The sequence below is a fragment of the Pseudonaja textilis genome, chromosome Z (assembly GCF_049901715.1).
Source record: "Pseudonaja textilis isolate UNSWEBS1 chromosome Z, rPseTex1.2, whole genome shotgun sequence".
Classification (NCBI taxonomy): Eukaryota; Metazoa; Chordata; class Lepidosauria; order Squamata; family Elapidae; genus Pseudonaja; species Pseudonaja textilis.
Genome location: NC_142008.1, coordinates 20301104 through 20319940, shown reverse-complemented (window position 1 = coordinate 20319940; position 18837 = coordinate 20301104). Strand labels below are relative to the sequence as shown.

The window sequence follows — 18837 nt, the reverse complement described above, 5'->3', positions numbered from 1 at the left end:
AATGCTTCTATTTCATTTTATGATCTTTTTGCCACAGTTCTTAAGCAAATCATTTCAGTTGTAGAATGAATCAGGCGATCATTAAATAAATCTGCTTTCCCCTATTGACTTTGTCAAATTTCAGCTGGGAAGGTTACAGATGGTGATCACATGACATCAGGATGCTGCAGCTATCATAAATACGTGCTAATTGCCAAGTGCCCAAATTTTGATCACATGGCCATGGGGATGACGCTAAGGTCATAAGTGTGACGAACAGTCCTAATAGTCACTTTTTCAGTACCAAAGTAACTTAAAACAATCTCTAAATAATGGTTGTTAGTAGAGGATTACCTGTAATACAATTTTTAAAAAGATATGAAAGTAGCATTACAATAGAATATTCTTCTAAAAATACCAATATAATAAAACACTATATTGTCACAGAAGATATTTCCCAGGCCTCTTGTTTATTTGTTAAACTGCTAAACAAATAAGGATCTAATCATATGAGGCACTTTCATAAATATTGCACTGATATGTTTTCTAAAGAAAAGTTTATATTATTCACTCACAAGTTCACAAGTTAATATCAAAGCTAAAGAAACATTGTCAGTTACTTAAGAAAAACAGTTTGTGATAAACAGAATCTCTGACTTGGTAAGAAAAATAAGCCAATCACAAATTGCTTTAAATTGGAACTTCCATTAGAAAATCTCTGGCAGTTGGAAATTCTCTAAGGTAAGGTTTAAAAGAAAAACATGTGCTACTTGGTAGATATTCTCTAGCTTTTAGTATTAATGACACAAGGTACATAAATGGCAAATATTCTAGACACCACACTATATGTATGATGGCTTTTAAGAGTTTCAGATTCAATTGCACAAAAATGTTTTGCAGTACTGTATATAAATGGTAGCTGTGGTAACTCTTTACAGTAAAGAAAGAAATTGGTTTTTTTAAAGTTGTAAAAAGGCACGACACTTGTATTCAAAGCACTTAATATTTAGGCATAAGCCTCATAAGATTTGTTCTTATTTCTAAGAAGACATGTTTAGCTTTTGCATTGTACAGCTGCAGCCATGAATGAAATAAGGGGTAACCTTATCTGAACAAGATCATAGTTTTATTGTAAGTTTTATTGTTATTAGAATAAGCTGGGGATGTTGTTAGAATTCTGCTATGTCTTATTTTTCTACAAATTAATTTTATAAAATACATTATTTAAAATGTAAGTGTGATGGTTCTAAGCCAGGGGTGTCAAACTCATGGTGTCACATTGTCATCACATGACGTATTGTGGCTTCCCCCCATCACTAAACCAGGGGTGGGCATGGCCAGTGAGTGATGCATCCGGCCCGCAGCCAGCACGTTTGACACTCCTATTCTAAGCAGTTACAAACAGCTAAAATCCAATATAACAGTTACAACCACTAAATGATATTTTTGCTTGATTACTATTTCACTAATATTTTCTCAATCCTGTTTCTTACCTATCATATATCTTGCCATTATATTATGTTTTTCTCATTTCTTTTTTATTTTTAATTAAGGCTGGAATAAGCATCAACAACTGACACTGCTTTTTTTCAAAGTATGTCTGATAAAGAAGAACCCGTAAATGAAGATGGGTTCAATGAAGCCCCTCTAAAAGAGGTTGAAAATGGCAGTATGCAATTTATTAAAGAACATGATACAACTGGGAGTTCTTCAAATCAAATGCTGGAAGAAAATCAGCATGAAGCCACGGATGCTAATGAAAGTGAAACTATCTCACAAGCATTGGAAATGTCAGAAATGTCAAACAGTTTGCCTGAGGAAAAGGCAAGTGAATTCCAGAAGACTGAAACTGAAAAAGAAACAATAAGCTCTATAGGTCCTGTACAAGATGAAGAAAATGAAAAATGCAGTTTAGATTCTTCAGAGAAAGTAGACACGCTGAAAAAAGTTCCAGTAAATTGGACAGTCGATACAAAACATGTTGAACTTCTGGCATATCTATATGCTGAAGGATTGGCTGAAATCCCACAAAATTTTCTTGAAGTTCAAGCTAAAAAAAGTTTATTACAATCCGTAGAAAATGCTACGGTGGGTCAAACGCTAATCAAAGAATCACTATCTGATATGACGCTTGATGACTTTACAGTTCAGTTACATGCAAGAGGGCTCATTGAAGTTCCTTCAGCGATTTTTGAGACAAAGAAGTTGAAGTTTTTGAATTTAAACAATAATGAAATAAAGACTCTACCAAAAGAAATGAGATTGTTGAAAAACCTGGAAATACTATCTGTGGAAGGAAATCAGTTAGATTCATTACCTTCTGAAATTTGTCTTCTTAAAAAACTTAGAACTTTGAATCTCAATCATAATCAGATATCATCATTGCCACGAAAATTTTCTGAACTATCAAGACTCAGATGTCTTTTGCTCGGTTATAACAACATTGAAAAAATCAATTTTGCTTTAGAAAAACTTGAAAGGCTAGAAATGTTAGACCTCAGTGGAAATAATGTGACCCTCCCAGACTCTATATCTACCATGAACACATTAAATTCACTCTTTTTAAATTCCTGTAACATTTCAATATTCCCAAAGATAGTTTGTTACATTCCAAATCTAAATAAGCTTAGTTTGTCAGAAAATCAGATCCAAAGTTTACCAAAAGAAGTCAAAGAACTCAAATATTTAAAAGACTGTTCATTAAGTAATAACAAGCTTACATTTTTGCCTGTGCAGCTTTTTCAGTTGGTAAATATTGAAAATCTGAGGCTGGATAACAACCGGTTAGAAAGTCTTTCAGTTAAAGTAGAAAACCTTAAAAAGCTTTGTGACCTTGATCTTTCTAAAAATCTTTTAAAAATAATTCCTGATTGTCTTTGCAACTGTACTATGATAGAACGCCTCAACCTTAATGACAACCAATTAAGAGAGATTCCTTCCACTCTATACAGATTGAAATATCTAAGAGAATTGTATCTAAGCAGAAACCAACTGATCTGGTTAGATGAAAAAATAGCATACATTAAGAAACTCTTAATTTTAGAAATATCAGGAAATTCATTAATGTACATTCCTGTTGAAATAAAAAGCTGTACTGGAATCATTAAAATTGACTTAAGTTATAATAAATTGGCTGTGTTTCCACTTGGATTGTGCGCACTAGCTGCTCTTAAACACTTAAATATCAGTGGAAATTATATTTCAGAAATAACTATTGACATTTCATTTCTTAAAAATCTGCAGCATCTAAATTTCAGTAAGAACAAATTGCCATCATTTTCCATACATCTTTGTACTCTTTCTAGATTGAACTATTTAGATCTAAGTAACAATGAAATAAGCACTGTCCCCACACGTGTGCACCAAATGCAATGTCTTCGGGTTCTGCTATTATACAACAACAGATTTACTTTGTTTCCAAGAGAATTATGTGTTCTAAGTCATTTAAAGGTTCTTGATCTTTCTGAAAACAAAATACAGTTCATTCCTGGAGATATTAAGGAATTATCAAAGCTAAAAGACTTAAATCTATCAGACAACCAGTTTGCATCATTTCCAAATGAAATATGCCAACTTTTATCATTGCAGAAGTTAACTCTGAGTCAGAAAAATGGATTAAGGGTAAGCTATTTAAAATTATGACACTTTACATTGGCTGGGAAATTCTGAAAATAGAAGTTCATACATCTTAATGGTGCCAGGTTTGAAAAGCATGGTATGCTAGGCCCAGTAGCACAACCAAGACTGATGGCTTTTTCATTTTAAAATTACACCTTATGTTTCAGAGATCTTCTCATTAAGCTCTTACCTGCTGGAATTGAATCTCTCTTTAAAATTGTATCTGTACTCTGATTTTTAGAAATCTGAAACAACTCCTAAAGATCAGAGATCACCAATCTCTGCAGTTCAAACCTGAGCCATATATATTTTTTCTATTGGGAATATTTTAAAAATGTTTATTTGGACTATTATCCTGGTTTGGTTTTGTTGTCCAGCAAAATCTTTCAACATTTTCTTACATAGGTACGGTAACAAAAGATGATTCTTTTCTAACAAAACAATCCCAAAATATTTGTATTGCTTTTATTTTCAGTTAAAATCACTGACAGAAGAGATATCAAAGCTGACATCTCTTAAAGAGCTGGATATTTCTCACAATGAATTACAAGAAATACCAGAAGGTATAGGAAACATACAGAGCTTGGCCACTCTAATAGCAAACAACAATTGTTTAACAAAGCTTCCTTCAAGTTTTTCATCACTCTATAATTTGTGGCATCTGAATCTGAGTGGTAAGCAGTTTTATATTCATTATCATAGGAAATGATACTCAGATGTGAAAAGAGTAACCCTAATCTGGTGAGAATGCACAGAACCAAGTTGTAATATGCAGATCAGATGTAGCAAGTATATAAAAGTGAGTATAAATATGTAAAGTATAAGCTTGTATTCAGCTGCAATAGAAAGCCAACAAATATTATTTTGACAATGCTTGGATAACTGGAGAGGTGTGGTTCTTAAATAAGAGAGCAATTTGGGTGTATAGGATTTTTATTACATAATAGAAATATAATTATTTGTCAGCTTATAAATGAAATGCAATCAATTTCAACATGATAAAAATGAATTAGAATTAAAATTTAAAAGTCAAAGGATTCATATAGTATAAACCCACTATTTCCACACAATTATGTCAATTTAATCATGTTGCTTAATATTAATATTCCTATGGTTATTAGGATTTGAACGGAGGAAGAAAACAAACTTTGTGTGACAGAGAATTTTTTTAAGAGAACAAGACTAATAAATATTCCACAAAAGGCCCTAATGAGTTTACATTTTTCTAGTATTTTACAATGTACACAAATGTGACTAAAGTTATACCATACGAGTTGCTATGTAAAGACAATACAGCTCAAAATAAAAAGTCTTTCCCATAAACTGAGGTTAGATTAAAATGTGGTCAAAAGCTGAAGTTTGGGGTTGTCTGTGCTGATGGTTGTGCTGATGATGAAATTGAAGCTCTTTATGTTTTTATGTGAATTGCATATTTAACACATCAAAAACAGGTGTACTTTCAATTGTATCATTGTGGCTGCCATATTTGGTGTTTTTTTTACTTTATAAACTTAAGAGCTTAAAAGGAAAGGACAAGTATGCCAATACAGGTAGTCCTTGATTTACAACAGTTTGAAGTTAAACAGCACTGAAAAAGGTGACTTATGACCATTTTTCACACTTGCAGCATCCCATGGTCACGTGATTTATATTCGGATGCTTACCAATTCACTCACATTTATGACGGTTGCAGTGTCTCAGGGTCATGTGATTCTCTTTTGTGGCCTTCTGACAAGCAAAATCAATGGGGAAATAGGTTTCATTTAACAACCGTGTTACTGAGTTAATAGCTGCAGTGATTCACTTAACAAATGTAGCAAGATCTGTAAAATGGGACAAAACTCACTTAAAAAATTTCTCACTTAGCAACATAATTTTTGGGCTCAATTGTGGTCATAAGTTGAGGACTACCTGTACTTTTATCTTATTCAGCATATATTGTAAGAATAATTATGTGTGTATATGTGAGCGTGTGTGTGTGTGTGTGTATGTATATGTATAAAAAATGACCAGATGAATGAATCAAGGGTATATTGTCTAGAGCCGTCTGATCTGTTATATAGTGATCGATTATATAGACCAGTGGTTCCCAAACTTTTTCAATCCACTGCCCCCTTGGTGCTACAAACTCATCCTCGGTGCCCCCCACCCGGGGGTGGGATTCAAATTTCTGTGGGCGTGATCTAATTTGAGGGCGTGGCTTGCTGGTCACGTGACTGAGTGGGCATGGCTTGCTGGTCACATGACTGGATAGGTGTGGTTTGGTGGTCATGTGACTGGGTGGGCATGGCCAGGTAACTGGCAAACCAAATACAAATGATCCTCACTTAATGGCCAGTTGTTTAGCAAGTGTTCTAATTTATGACTGGCCTCCCCAGAGATACTTGACCTGTTTTTGGAGTTTTGACAGCCATGCACACACGCACACACACACACACTCCCTTCTAACCCTGCTGGAGCAGGTCATTGCACTAGAATCGGCAAAGCATCTCCGATTAGATTCTAGTAGTGAATATAATCTAATCAGAGATGCTTTGCCGATTCTTGTTGATTTGTTTTATTTGTATTTCTTTATGTTGCTGAATTGCATTGACATGTGTGTCCCTTCTTGTGCACAACCCAGAAGCTTTTGTGATTCTTTGCAGCAAAAATTACTGACTTCTGGCTTTGCTCTACTTTTCAAATGTGCCGCCGCTGCCATGTTCTAATTGCTGGCCCCGCAGGTCCATCCCATTGAACCCGCTGCACCAGAGGGACCTGCCCAAGCAAGTCTGAGTGAAGCAGTGCTCCAAGTCAATGGGGTGAGCCTGAGAGAGAAAAGAGAGAGAGAAAGAGAGAGAAGGAAGAAAAGAAAGAGAAAAGGGAAAGAACAATAAAGGGGCAGACAAAGAAAGGGGGGGTGGAAGGGACAGAAAGAAAAAGAAATAAAGGAGGAAGGGAGGGAGGAAAATAGATAATAATCTATTCTAGTCCAATCACCTGCTCCAGCAGGGTTAGGAGTGTGTGTGTGTGTTCTCCTTGTAATTTACCAGTACATTTTGATTTTGCCTTCTTTAGAATTGGCACTGTAATACATTGGGGAAAAGTATTTTTTTAGGGTGGAGATCTGGTCCAATGGATCCTGTTTAAGGCTCAACAAAATGTGAGAGCTTCCTGATAGTCTTGACTATGTTTCGTCCACAAAATCTTTAATAGAAGCCAAAGAGGTTTCAATATGGAAAAGGGACTCAGTCTAAATTAGGCCTCATTTCAATCTGATGCATCAGGTTTCTCTCTCTCTCTCTCTCCTCCTCCTCCCTCCCTCCCAGACTGGCTTTGCTCTACTTTCCCGATGTGCCTGCGGGGCCAGCGCTTCGAATGTGGATGGATGGATGGATGGATATAGAGACAGGTAGGTAGGTAGGTAGGCAGGCACGCAGGTAGGTAGATCTATATTGGTAGGTAGATAGGTAGGTAGGTAGACAGAAAGACAGGCAGGCAGGTAGATAAATAGGTTGTCAGGAAGGCAGGCAGGCAGGCAGACAGACAAACAGACCTTTTTTAAAAAAGTTTTTATTTTTTACAACAAACATACAAACAAAACATAAAAACAAAACACCATCTTTCAATTATTACATACTATGTGTCAGTTGGTTACAATCTTTTGTGCTATCCTTTTTTTACCATTACTCACAAGTTATATAAATTCTCACCTTATGGATCTAGCTTGTGCTTATATAATATCAATTATTAAACATTCATTTGACTATTTTTCCATCATTTTATACGAGATATTCTAATTTTCATTATGATTTAATCTTATACATTCATCCAATGGTTATATATATTATACTGTATTCTATATCTATTAACTTTTATTGTAAGGCTTACTAGTCTATTTCTTTACCATGTCTTTTTATCTAACCATTGATAAAATAAACCCCATATCATATAAAATTGTTTATCCTCTTGTTCTCTAATTTCAAATGTCAATTTACTCATTTCGGCACAGTCCATGATTTTCTTAATAATTTCCTCCTGCACAGGTATTTTTTCATTTTTCCAGTTCTTAGCAAATACAATTCTAGCCGTTGTTAAAACATTTACAATCAAATATTTCAATTCTGTACAATATATTTCTGGTATAATTCCCAATGAAAATATCTCAGGTTTAAAGTCTATGTGTTGTTTTGTCATTTTTTCCAACCATGTGTGGATTATAGTCCAATATCTTTTTGCATTGGAGCATGTCCACCACATGTGGAAATATGAACCAGGTATCTGATGACATTTCCAACATTTATCTGATTTATCCTTGAACATCCTGGCAATTTTCGTCAGGGGTAAGTGCCACCTGTAAAACATCTTATACAAATTTTCTTTATACACAGTTGACATTGTCATTTTATAATTTTGAGACCACAATTTTTGCCATTTATCTAAGTCAATCCCATATCCAAAATTTTTCTCCCACGCAATTGTTAGTGTTTGGGGATAAACCCCGGAGCTGAGTGCACAGCAGCAGTCAAGCCAGGCAGCCAAATGAGAGTGAGGCTGGGCCCTAGAGTATACACACACTTGAGACAAAAACACTGTTTGTGGTTTTTAAATAGATATTTAATTCACACAGAGATTAAGAATAGTCATTCAGTCCATATGTCAGTATCCAGTATATCTATCCAGTTACCTAGTCTTTTAAACAGTAAATACAATGTCTTTATCTGCTTGTTAATCTTCTTCTTCTGATACCTTTCTCACAAAGACAACGCTGAATCCTCAGCTCACCAAGCAAACAGTCTTTGTGTTCAGTTGAAATGGTATCTGGCACAGTAGCCTCCAAAGTAAGCAGATAGACGTTCCAGCAGGCAGCAGACCAGGAACAGAACCAGGTGCATCCAGAAGCCGGGTCTATTACATTTCCCTTCCTACCTATATTACTGCCTGCAACCGCACCCACAATGACATTGCAGTTTCTTGTGCTTAAAGCTACAAGACACTTAAACCTAGGTTTACATATTTATTCAACCCAAACCTGGTTGGTGTATCCATATACCCAACAGCAATCATTGTTTCTTTTACTTGTTCTTCCTCTAATTTAAACTCTAGCAAATGTCCATAAAGTTTTTTGATTACTTTTTCATCAGTACCTGTCAAAATTTTATCTAAATCAGTCAACTTGTCATAAATACCTTCTGTTTTAACATCTTTATCATATCTAGATTGTATTTGCAAATATGAAAACCAATTCATTTTTACACCTTGTTCTTCCAATGCTTAAATAGATTTAAGTTCACCCTTTTCATTCAATATCTCACCATATCTGTTTGTTGCTTTTTATATATTATTGGATAGAAAAAAGCTTCAATAGTAGATAACCATAGTGGAATTTTTAAATAATATTGCTTTTTTATCTTCTCCCAAGTTTAGAAACAATGCTTCTCAAATATAATGTCTTCTAAAATACCCCTCCATTTTAGTTCCCTTATACCAGAAGAAGGCATGCCACCCTAACAGCAAGTCATGTCCTTCTAATTTCAAAAGTCTAGTATTCCTTAATGTTATCCACTCTTTTACCCATATCCGACTTGTCGCTTGGTAGTATAATTCCCAATTGGGCAAAGCAAATCCTCCTCTTATTCTTGCATCTTGTAACAATTTAAATTTTATTCTCACTTTCTTCCCCTGCCAAATGTATTTTAGCACTATTTTGTTTAAATCTTCAAAAAAAAATTTCCCTAATCTGATTGGAATTGTCTGGAATAAGTATAAGATTCTGGGCAATACATTCATCTTAATAGTAGATATTCTCCCAATCAGTGATAATTGTAAATTTTCCCATTTTATCAAATCTGTCACAATCTGTTGTTTAAGTTTGAGATAATTGTCCTCCTTAAGTGTGCTACATCTTGGCGTTATATGTATCCCTAAATACTTAATCTTGTTTGTGACCTGGATCCCCCAAACTTCCTCCAATTCTTTCTTTCATCTTAGTAGCATGTTCTTTGCTAAAATCTTTGTTTTATCTTTATTGATTTTCAAACCTGCTACTTTCCCATACTCTTCTATCTTTTCTATCAGTTTAGATGCAGACTCCAATGGATCCTCTAATATAAATACCAGGTCATCTGCAAAAGCTTGTAATTTATACTCTTCTTTTTTAATTTTCATTCCTTTCATTTCTTTTTCTTCTCTGATGTTCCTATTCAGCACTTCCAGTGTTAACACAAACAACAGAGGCGACAGTGGACAGCCTTGTCTGGTCCCTTTTCTTATATCTATAAAGTCTGTTAACTCTCCATTTATCATAACCTTTGCAGTTTGTTTATGATATATCATTTCGATGGCTTGGGTAAATTTTTTACCAAAGTCCATTTGGTCCAATTGTAACAGTATAAAATGCCAATTCACATTGTCAAAGGCTTTTTGTGCATCTATAGACATCAGAGCCATTTGTTTTTCAGAATGTGCCTTATAGTATTCCAGTGTATCTAAAATTATTCTCATATTATCTTTAATCTGTCTCCTCGGCAGAAATCCATTTTGATCAGGATGAATAAAATTGTTTAAATATCTCTTCAGTCTTTCTGCCAGAATTGAAGCAAAAATTTTATAATCTGAATTTAATAGTGATATAGGTCTGTAATTTTTAACTTGCTGTGGGTCTGTGTCCTCCTTTGGTACAACTGTTATATATGCTTCTGACCAAGTTTCGGGTATTCTCTTCTTTGTCATAACTTCATTCATAATTTCTAATAAGTGAAGATTCAATGTTTCCTGGAATGTCTTATAAAATTCTACTGGCAAACCATCCGGACCTGGTGCTTTCCCAATGTTTTGCTTTTTTAAAGCTTCTGTTAATTCCATCATTGTTATATTACTTTCTAACATTGTTTCAATATCTTTGGGTATCTGGGGCAAATTTGCTTCCTGTGAGTATAGTTGAATTCTTTTTTCCTGAACATTCTCTTGATGGTACAGTTTTTCCATAGTAATCTTGAATAATTTTTTTCTTCTCCGCATTTCCATAGCATATATGTCCTTTTTTGTTTATCAATTGATTTATTCTTCTCGAATCTCTTTCCTTTCTCAGTTTATATGCTAGCCATCATCCTGGTTTATTTGCATCTTCAAAATAGTTCTGCTTAGCATTTCTAATTTTTTGTGCTATTTCTTTTTTTTCCATTAGCCCCATTTTATGCTTAGTTATGTCCATTTTAATTTTAATGTCCTTTTTTTGTGGAAATTTCTGTAGTTCTTTTTCCAACTTCTAGTCATCTTCCAATATTTTAAAGATTTTTTTCTGTTTTATATTTCTTTTCCTTGTATAGTCCATTATCAAACCTCTTGTATAAGCCTTCATCGTGTCCCAGAGGTTCTGTAATGATGTATCCTCTTTTGTATTTTCCTTAAAGAAAAAAGTCAATTCTCTCTCAATTTTCTGTTTAAAGTCTTTTTCCTTTAATATCGTATTATTTAAAGTCCATTTAGATCTCCTTTTTTGTCTTTTTCATACAAGTGTTATTGGATTGTGATCTGCCTAGGTACTTGCTTCTATTTCAATGCCTTGTATGTTAGAAAGCAATTCTGTTGACATCCATATCATATCTATTCTAGACCATGATGCATGTCTATTTGAATAAAAGGTATATTGTTTATTTTCCACATTTCTCTCTCTCCATTCATCTTTTAAGTTTATCTCATCTATCATTCGAAAGAAGGATTTGGGCAATGTCTTTCTATTTTTCTTTGCTGTTTTTTGTGTTTTATAATCCAATTTGTTATTTATTATTCCATTAAAATCTCCCATCAGACAGATATTAGCATAGTCCAATTATTTTCTTATGTAATTTCCTGTAAAAATCTTCTTGATGATCATTTGGAGCATAAATTGCTATTAAAAGTGTCTTTAGATTATTGTCCATTGTCTCCACCATCAAAATCCTTCCATCATCATCTGTATATATTTGTTCCACAGGGATTGTATCTCTAATGTATGACACCACTCCTCTCTTTTTACAATGTGTTAACGCTGTAAATAATTTCCCTAATTTTTGTTCTTTCAATATATAATCATGTTGTTTTTTAATATGTACTTCTTGTAGGCAGATTATATCAAATTTTAATTTCTCTAATTTATGAAATACTTTTCTTTTAATAGCTAAATTAAGCCCATTTATATTAATTGTAATCAATTTTTTCTCATCCATTTTAGACTTTGTAAGAAGGATTTGTTGCTCTAGTAGACCTTGGTTCTCGTTGTTCTCTGGGTACCCCACCTACGGCTCCTTTCTCTTTTTCAATTACTGCTGTACATTCCTCTTGAAATTCAATTAACAACTCTTCTTTTCTTGTATCTTCCTCCCTTCCTTTAAAATATTCCAGATAGAATAACTCCACTTTTTCAACTGTATCAATTCTGTGTCTTTGTTCCTGCCAGGTAAACATGAGACCTTCGGGTATCAGCCATCTGTAATTTATTCCTCTCTTAAGTAACTCTTTGGTCAAAAATAAATATTCTCTTCTTATCTCTCTCACTCTTCTCGGTACCTGTTTCAGGACCACTATTTCTTTATCTTTGTACTTTGGTGTTTTTTCTCTTGCTGCCTGCAGTATTTGTGATTTTATTATTTTCTTAGTAAATCTGATATGAACTTCTCTTGGCAGTTTATTTCTCATCGCATATCTTGTATAAACACGAAAAACCTCGTCCATTCCATCCATCATCTTCTCTTTAGTTACCTCTAATGCTTCTGCCAGAATTTCTGTCATCATTTCAGCAAGGTTTTCATCCTTTTCTTCTTCTATATTTTGAAATCTAAGATAGAATTCTGATCTATCAATTTCCCATCCCAATGATTGCAGAGATCTGCCCTTATCTCTTTCCATTTCACTCAATCAGGTATCCATATCTCCAATCTTCGTATCTCTTTGTACATCTTGTTCTTCAATTTTCTTAATTCTGTCCTCATATTGCATCATCATCTGTTGAATATTTTCTATTTTTTCATCCGTCTTTTCCATTCTTTGCTCAATATTCTCCATTCTCTTTTCAATATTATCTGTTTTTACTTGTATCTTTTGAATTCCTTGAATAATCATCTGCATTGTCACTTCTTTCTCCTTCTCTTGTTGTAACATCACCTGTATTGACCATTGTCCTCCAGATGGTGAGGAAGAAGAAGTCAGGATTGAAGAAGTTGAGGCTGGTATTTTTCTGCTCATCTAAAAGTACAATAGAAAAATTGAAAAGAAAAAGCAAGAGCAGGCAATTGCACTCCAGTAAAAATAATAATAATAATAATAATAATAATAATAATAATAATAATAATAATAATAATAATAATAATAATAATAATAATAATAAAAAAAAAAATAAAAGAGGGAAGGGAAAAATCTTCAGGCACTTGAATACCTTAATCCAATTGGTTCCAATTATGTAGGAAAAAAGGAAAAAAAAGAAAAAATATATAAAATGGAAAAAGGATGAAAAAATAAAAAAATTAAGAAAAGATTTAAAAAGACAGAAATCTGTATATTCCCCTTGCCTAAGAGGTAAAACAAAGGGAGTGGGGGGAAGTAGTTTTATTCTTGCATAAGTCCAAATATAAAAATCCAACTGGTGGGGGGAATAGAAATAAAAAAGGAAAGAGAAAATGCAATTCAGACAGACAGACCTTTTGGATGGATGGACAGACAGACAGACAGAATGCAACAACAGCGGCACTTTGGGAAAGTAGAACAAAGCCAGAGTGACTTTCCCAGCATGCTGCCACTGCTGTGTTTGATGCCATTGAGCCCCTTGCACTGCTCCGGTGCAACAGTCAATGGGATGAGCCTGCGGTGCTGGCACCTCAAATGCCCCCCTGGTGCCTCTTAATGCCCCCCTTCAGCAGCTGCTTCTGAGCAGAGCCCATCCCACCTCCCATAATCCCCAACATCGCTTTGCACTGACTTCTAAGCCTTGGCCCACCAAGCAAAACCTCCTGACACTCAACTCCACCAAGAACACTCAACATGCCAAAAGGCCCAACCTACGAAATTCCTGTGACACAACTATGAGGCGATGCACGTGCTTTTACCTCGCTTCCTTGGGGAGACCTTCCTCAAAACGGCTTGACCCTGTTGCAGCTCAGTGCAGGCAGTGCTTCCGGGATGGGAAGGGTGAATCCCATCTGCAGCGCTGCGCTGATCCCATGCCTGCAAAAAACCTCCAGCCGCCGCTTTTTTTTTGTTGCGTCTGGACTCCTCCAGTGTCCCCCTGCCGCCTCTTAGCATCCCCCTGCCAGCCCCCTTGCCTCTTAGTGCCCCCCCAAGGCATCCCACCACCCCCAGGGGGCGGTAGCGCCCACTTTGGGAACCACTGATATAGACTGTTATATAGTCAGAAAAGTTGCCAAGAAGATGCACTGGCTTACTTTCTGCCAGAAATGTCCCAAACATTGGAAATGTTTCAAACAACTCAAATTCCCAAAGGCTTCTTCATTTTGCAAGGAACAAAAGTCAGATTAAAATTATGCATAAGGAAAAAGGGCCAGCTGTACTATTGATCAAAGGCAGCGTACCCTGGGAGAGCCACGAATAGTTATTCATTTCATTTACTATTCTTGTATCTTAATTACAGGGGGGGAGTTGTAGAGTTTTCAGTCTCCTGAGCCAACTTACCTGGTTTCAGGACTGGTTTGTAAGCAAAGGGTGTGTGTGTGTGTGTGTGTTATAATTGTTGTCCTTCCTCAGGCAGTAAAATAGCTCAGGTCAGCTCTGGAGCAAAGCCAACAATAATGGGGGAAGGACGTCCACATGTCTTCTGACAACCTTTGATTCAGCAAATGACATTTTGTTGAGTACCAGGGAGTTGTGTTAGATTTCAGTAACCATGATTCACTACTGATATCACGTAACATTTGTAATACTCTTTTATCGTTTGACCAATGAATTATAAGACTAAATCTTTCATCATGGCCGTACTTAATTGACAATTCAGTATGGCTATCAGTTAACAGAATGCAAATACAGCTCTTTGTATTTATTTTATTAGAAAACAAGCTTGTATACTTGCCTAGTGATATGCACCTTCTTCTGAAACTAAAGGATATAGATTTTGATGAAAATACACTCATCAGGCCTCCTCTGGAAGTCTGTAAAGGAAAACAACTGCCGCCCATCATACATTACTTAGAAAATGCTGATCAAAGAGATGGTAAGTTTACATTAAATTTCCTAATATCAGTAGACTTTCTGTTCATGGCTCAGACTGTTTTCTTTGGGTTCCTGAGACTTCCCATCAACCATGGGGTAGGGAGGTACCAGCCTCCCTTGTTTCTTGATTGCTCTGATCATTTTACCTCCTATTGGAGCAAGCAAGTCAGTTAGAATAAATTTGCTATCTTATAGCATTGATAGATAGTAGACATTGTTCAATGATGTTGTAGTTATGAGTGTCCTTGCCAATAAGCTCTAGCAGCAAATTATGAGTGTCTGCAGATTATTTGCTGAGCATAAAGACATAGCTATGCTGCATCAACATATGTCACCTTAATTTACACTCCAAGGAATCTTAATACTCTTTCATGGGTCAGTGACTTACACTAAATCTCTTCTTCATATGTTAGATATGTGTGGCAAAGACCTTTGTAAACAGAGATGGAACTGACTTAAAAATTATAAAAAGCAAATGCTGGATTCTTCAAAGAGAACTTGTTGAAGCTTTATCGCTCCCAGTCTTTTGAACATTCAGAAAAAAATTGAAATCAAAACAGACTTTTTGGATTTTCAAAGCTTTTTGTAGTTCAAAATTGAGAACTTAAGGTAGCATTTAAAATAAAATCTCTAAGCAGATAAATCTCTTGGTTATACAGATCTGATAAATTAATCCAGATAACAGATAGTCAGAGTTGGAAGGACCTTGTAGGTCATCTAGTCCAACCTTCTATCCATGCGTGAGACCCTACACCATTTCTGACAAATGGCAGTCCAATCTCTTCTTGAAAGTCTCAAGTGATGACGCTCCCACAACTTCCGAGGGCAAGCTGTTCCATTGGTTGATTGTTCTCACTGTCAGAAAGTTTCTCCTTATTAACCTTATTTCCAGGTTAAATCTCTTTGCCCAGTTTCCATCCATTATTCCTTGTCTGGCCTTCAGGTGCTTTAGAAAATAGCCTGATCCCTTCTTCTCTCTGGCAGCCCCTCAAATATGTCTTCCCTGGCCCTTCTCTTCACTAGACTTACCATGTTCAGTATATAGCCAGATATAATCAATATCTGTTACAAAGCAGGAAAAGCAATCCCATTTAAAGTGTTTTCCTAAACAGACAACTATAGTCTATCAGTGGCATGAAAGCAAACAAAATGAGGTACTACGAATTAATTATAGCCTCTCCACACTGTTCTGGCTATATTAATAAACCCACAATTTATTACCTAGCTAAGGATACATTTACTCTCAAATTCTATATTCTTTTCAGTTCAGATGCATATTGAATTGTGATCTTGTTCTACTCTTATTAGTGATCTTGATATACTCATTCTTATTTCCCAGAATAGTGTTTATAGTCTAAATAATTTGTAATATCAAATTATTGTCCTCTAATATTTATAATGTGTTCATTTTAGAAAAAGTCCTGGAGAAAATATTGAAAACCATTAGTAAAAATATTCCACTTGAACATTTGGATCATTTTTGCCGAAAAATGCAACTTGACAATGATACAATTGTAGATATCGAAAATCATAGGTTAGTGATATTTAATGAGATATTCTATCTTGTTTTGTATGGATTGATTGAGGTTTCCATTTTTATAAGCTGCCCAGATCCCATCGTCTAAGTTGAGTGGTGATATAAACACTTATGTAAATAAATGCAATGTCTTTTCCCTTTCTTAGTAGATAATACTTTAATCAGTATTTTCGTTAATGTTTCATTGGTACATTTTTTCTCAGATTCTATTAATCATGGAGAGATCAAGTATTTTTCTATTTATATTTTTAGGTCGTTTACATTAGAAGAAAAAATTTGTGAGGCCTTGAACTCCTGGAAAACAGCAAATCAAAATTTGTCTCCAACTGCTATGGTAGACCAGATAATTAGAATATTGATTATATCTGGCCTCTATGATCTGTCCAACAAAATCAAAGCTTTAAAGCTGTGCTCAAGACTGGTCAAGTTTTGAAAAACTCTGTATTTCCAATTCAACAGCTTGGGCATATCTTGAAACTAAATACATTTATCTGCATTCAGTACTTCGTTGATTTAGTGTACTTAATCAATTGCACACTTCATAGGGTTGACCTTGAAGACCTTTGGAAGTTACAACCTGTCCACAGTAGGTATTGCCACTGTGTTTCAGATAGCATACTATGACTTGAGCTGCACTGGTTTCAGGCAATGCCAGACGTTGTCATATATAAAGCACTACATAGTTTATCTGGATTATTTTGGAAACTGTTTCCTATTGCATCTGTCCATCCACATGGTTTAGGTCCAATCTGGGGAGCAGGAGTTATCTCATGGGAGCGAGAAGGTATGGTCTTAGATGACTGAGTTCTCCTGAAACAAGATGCCACCTTGAAGCCGCACAGCCTGCCTTCAAGAAAGAAGTTAAAAGCTGGCTACAACACATGAGTAAGGGATCTGGAGTATCCCCATTGCCCTGCCCTTAGATTGAATTATTTACCCCAGTTTGACCACTGGAAATGTTTTAACTGTTTATTTTAACCTTTGTTAACCCTTTGATTTTATACAACGGGGGAAAGGAATAAAAGTTGAAATTATAAATAAAAATAACCATTATTTAAGTTTAAAAATGGATTTCAAAGAATATTGCAAAATGATTGTGAAATACCGTATATAACATATAGCATAGAATTACATTCAGTTCAGATTCTATAACTGCTTGGACCCAAACACAACTGTCTCCAAAAATTACAATCCTATATATATGATTTGATTTGCATTTTCAGCCTGACACAATAACATTGTTTCTGGATTATGATCAGCACATGTTGTAAGACTACCAGATTTTTAAACACCAGGTGACCACTAGACTGAAGAGTAGTGTATAATTTCTTCTTTATTTTGGATTTGACAAACTAGCATTAGTTATTCCTAATATTTTGAGTTGGTAAGCCTTTCCTTACTCTGGCATCAATTAGAAGATAATGTTTATAGCTCAGGATTGAAATGAGGGTGCTTGATGCTCTGAGCTTGCTTATTTTCTTGCAGATGTTTCAATGCCCAAACTAAAATCACCAGTATTATTATTCTCTGTATGCTTAACCCCTCTCTACATCTCTCCCTCTTGTACAATCCTTGTATAATGAATTCTAGACTGTTCTTGAGATAGCATAGAGAAGTATATATATAAAAAATCACTTTTAGGAAGAAGCTCTTAGTTTTCCAAACTTGGCAACTTTAAGATGTGTGGACTTTAGGTCCCAAAATTCCCAAGCCAGAATGTTGCCTGGGGAAATCTGGGGGTTGAAGTCTACACAACTTAATTACTGAGATTAAAATCTACTGATCTAGATCATACAGTAATATATTTTCATCTTCTTATTTTTAAATATAAAGATATTTCAAAAACTGATAAAGAACACATCTCTTTAATCATTCTTTGAGATTTGGATTACTGCTTTCTTTCCACCAACATAGGTTAATTCTTTTAGTCAAACACCAGACTTAATAGAAGCAATGTTCTTTGCATTATGTTAAATTCCATATTTTTGGACCATTATGGTTGCTTATTCAATCACATCATTTTCTCCAAAACGAATGTGATGATTTGAAACTAAAGGTGCCATTAAGATGAAACACAAGCAGATCACACCAGCCAGAAAGTCTTACTATTTCTTAGAGCACCAAGACAAAAATGGTTAGTGCATGGAAAAACTATTTCTAATGAATTAATGTCATCTTTAGGTTCCGAGAATTCTATTTCAATACTGCATTTCTGCTTGGCTCTAGAAATTTTAGAAAAATAGAGACAAAAAGTTCACAGAAATATTTTTCTGCAAACATACAATTTACCATAATATTTCCCTTGTGGCAGTTACACTTTTGACAGAATATGGCTCTGAAAAGGCATCATGAACTATTTACTTTATAATGTAAGGAGTCTGGCTAATATCACTGTATGTGGAGATCGTAGTTGGAGTTGTGCAAAGGTGCATCTTCAGGGAAAGTAAAAAACAACCAAAAGCTGTCATAATTATGCAATGAAAGCCTCATTCATGACTTGGTCTCAGTCATGGAGGGCAGCAATGGGA

At 35.0% G+C, this 18837-nt stretch overlaps 1 protein-coding gene across 1 annotated transcript; it reads left to right on the top strand.

Moving 5' to 3' along the window:
• Positions 1-1430: 1430 nt before the first annotated feature.
• On the top strand, positions 1431-16877 carry LRRD1 (leucine rich repeats and death domain containing 1). The gene is made up of 5 exons (XM_026722725.2): positions 1431-3600; positions 4073-4271; positions 14612-14773; positions 16186-16306; positions 16562-16877. The coding sequence occupies exons 1-5, from the start codon at positions 1576-1578 to the stop codon at positions 16740-16742; spliced, it is 2688 nt and encodes an 895-aa protein (XP_026578510.2). The 5' UTR covers positions 1431-1575; the 3' UTR covers positions 16743-16877.
• Positions 16878-18837: the final 1960 nt, after the last annotated feature.

Coding starts and splice junctions, on each gene's coding strand:
- LRRD1 (XM_026722725.2), top strand. CDS start 1,576: ATGTCTGATAAAGAAGAACCCGTAAATGAAGATGGGTTCAATGAAGCC. Junction 3,601..4,072: donor GTCAGAAAAATGGATTAAGG/GTAAGCTATTTA, acceptor TTTTATTTTCAG/TTAAAATCACTGACAGAAGA. Junction 4,272..14,611: donor GTGGCATCTGAATCTGAGTG/GTAAGCAGTTTT, acceptor TTATTTTATTAG/AAAACAAGCTTGTATACTTG.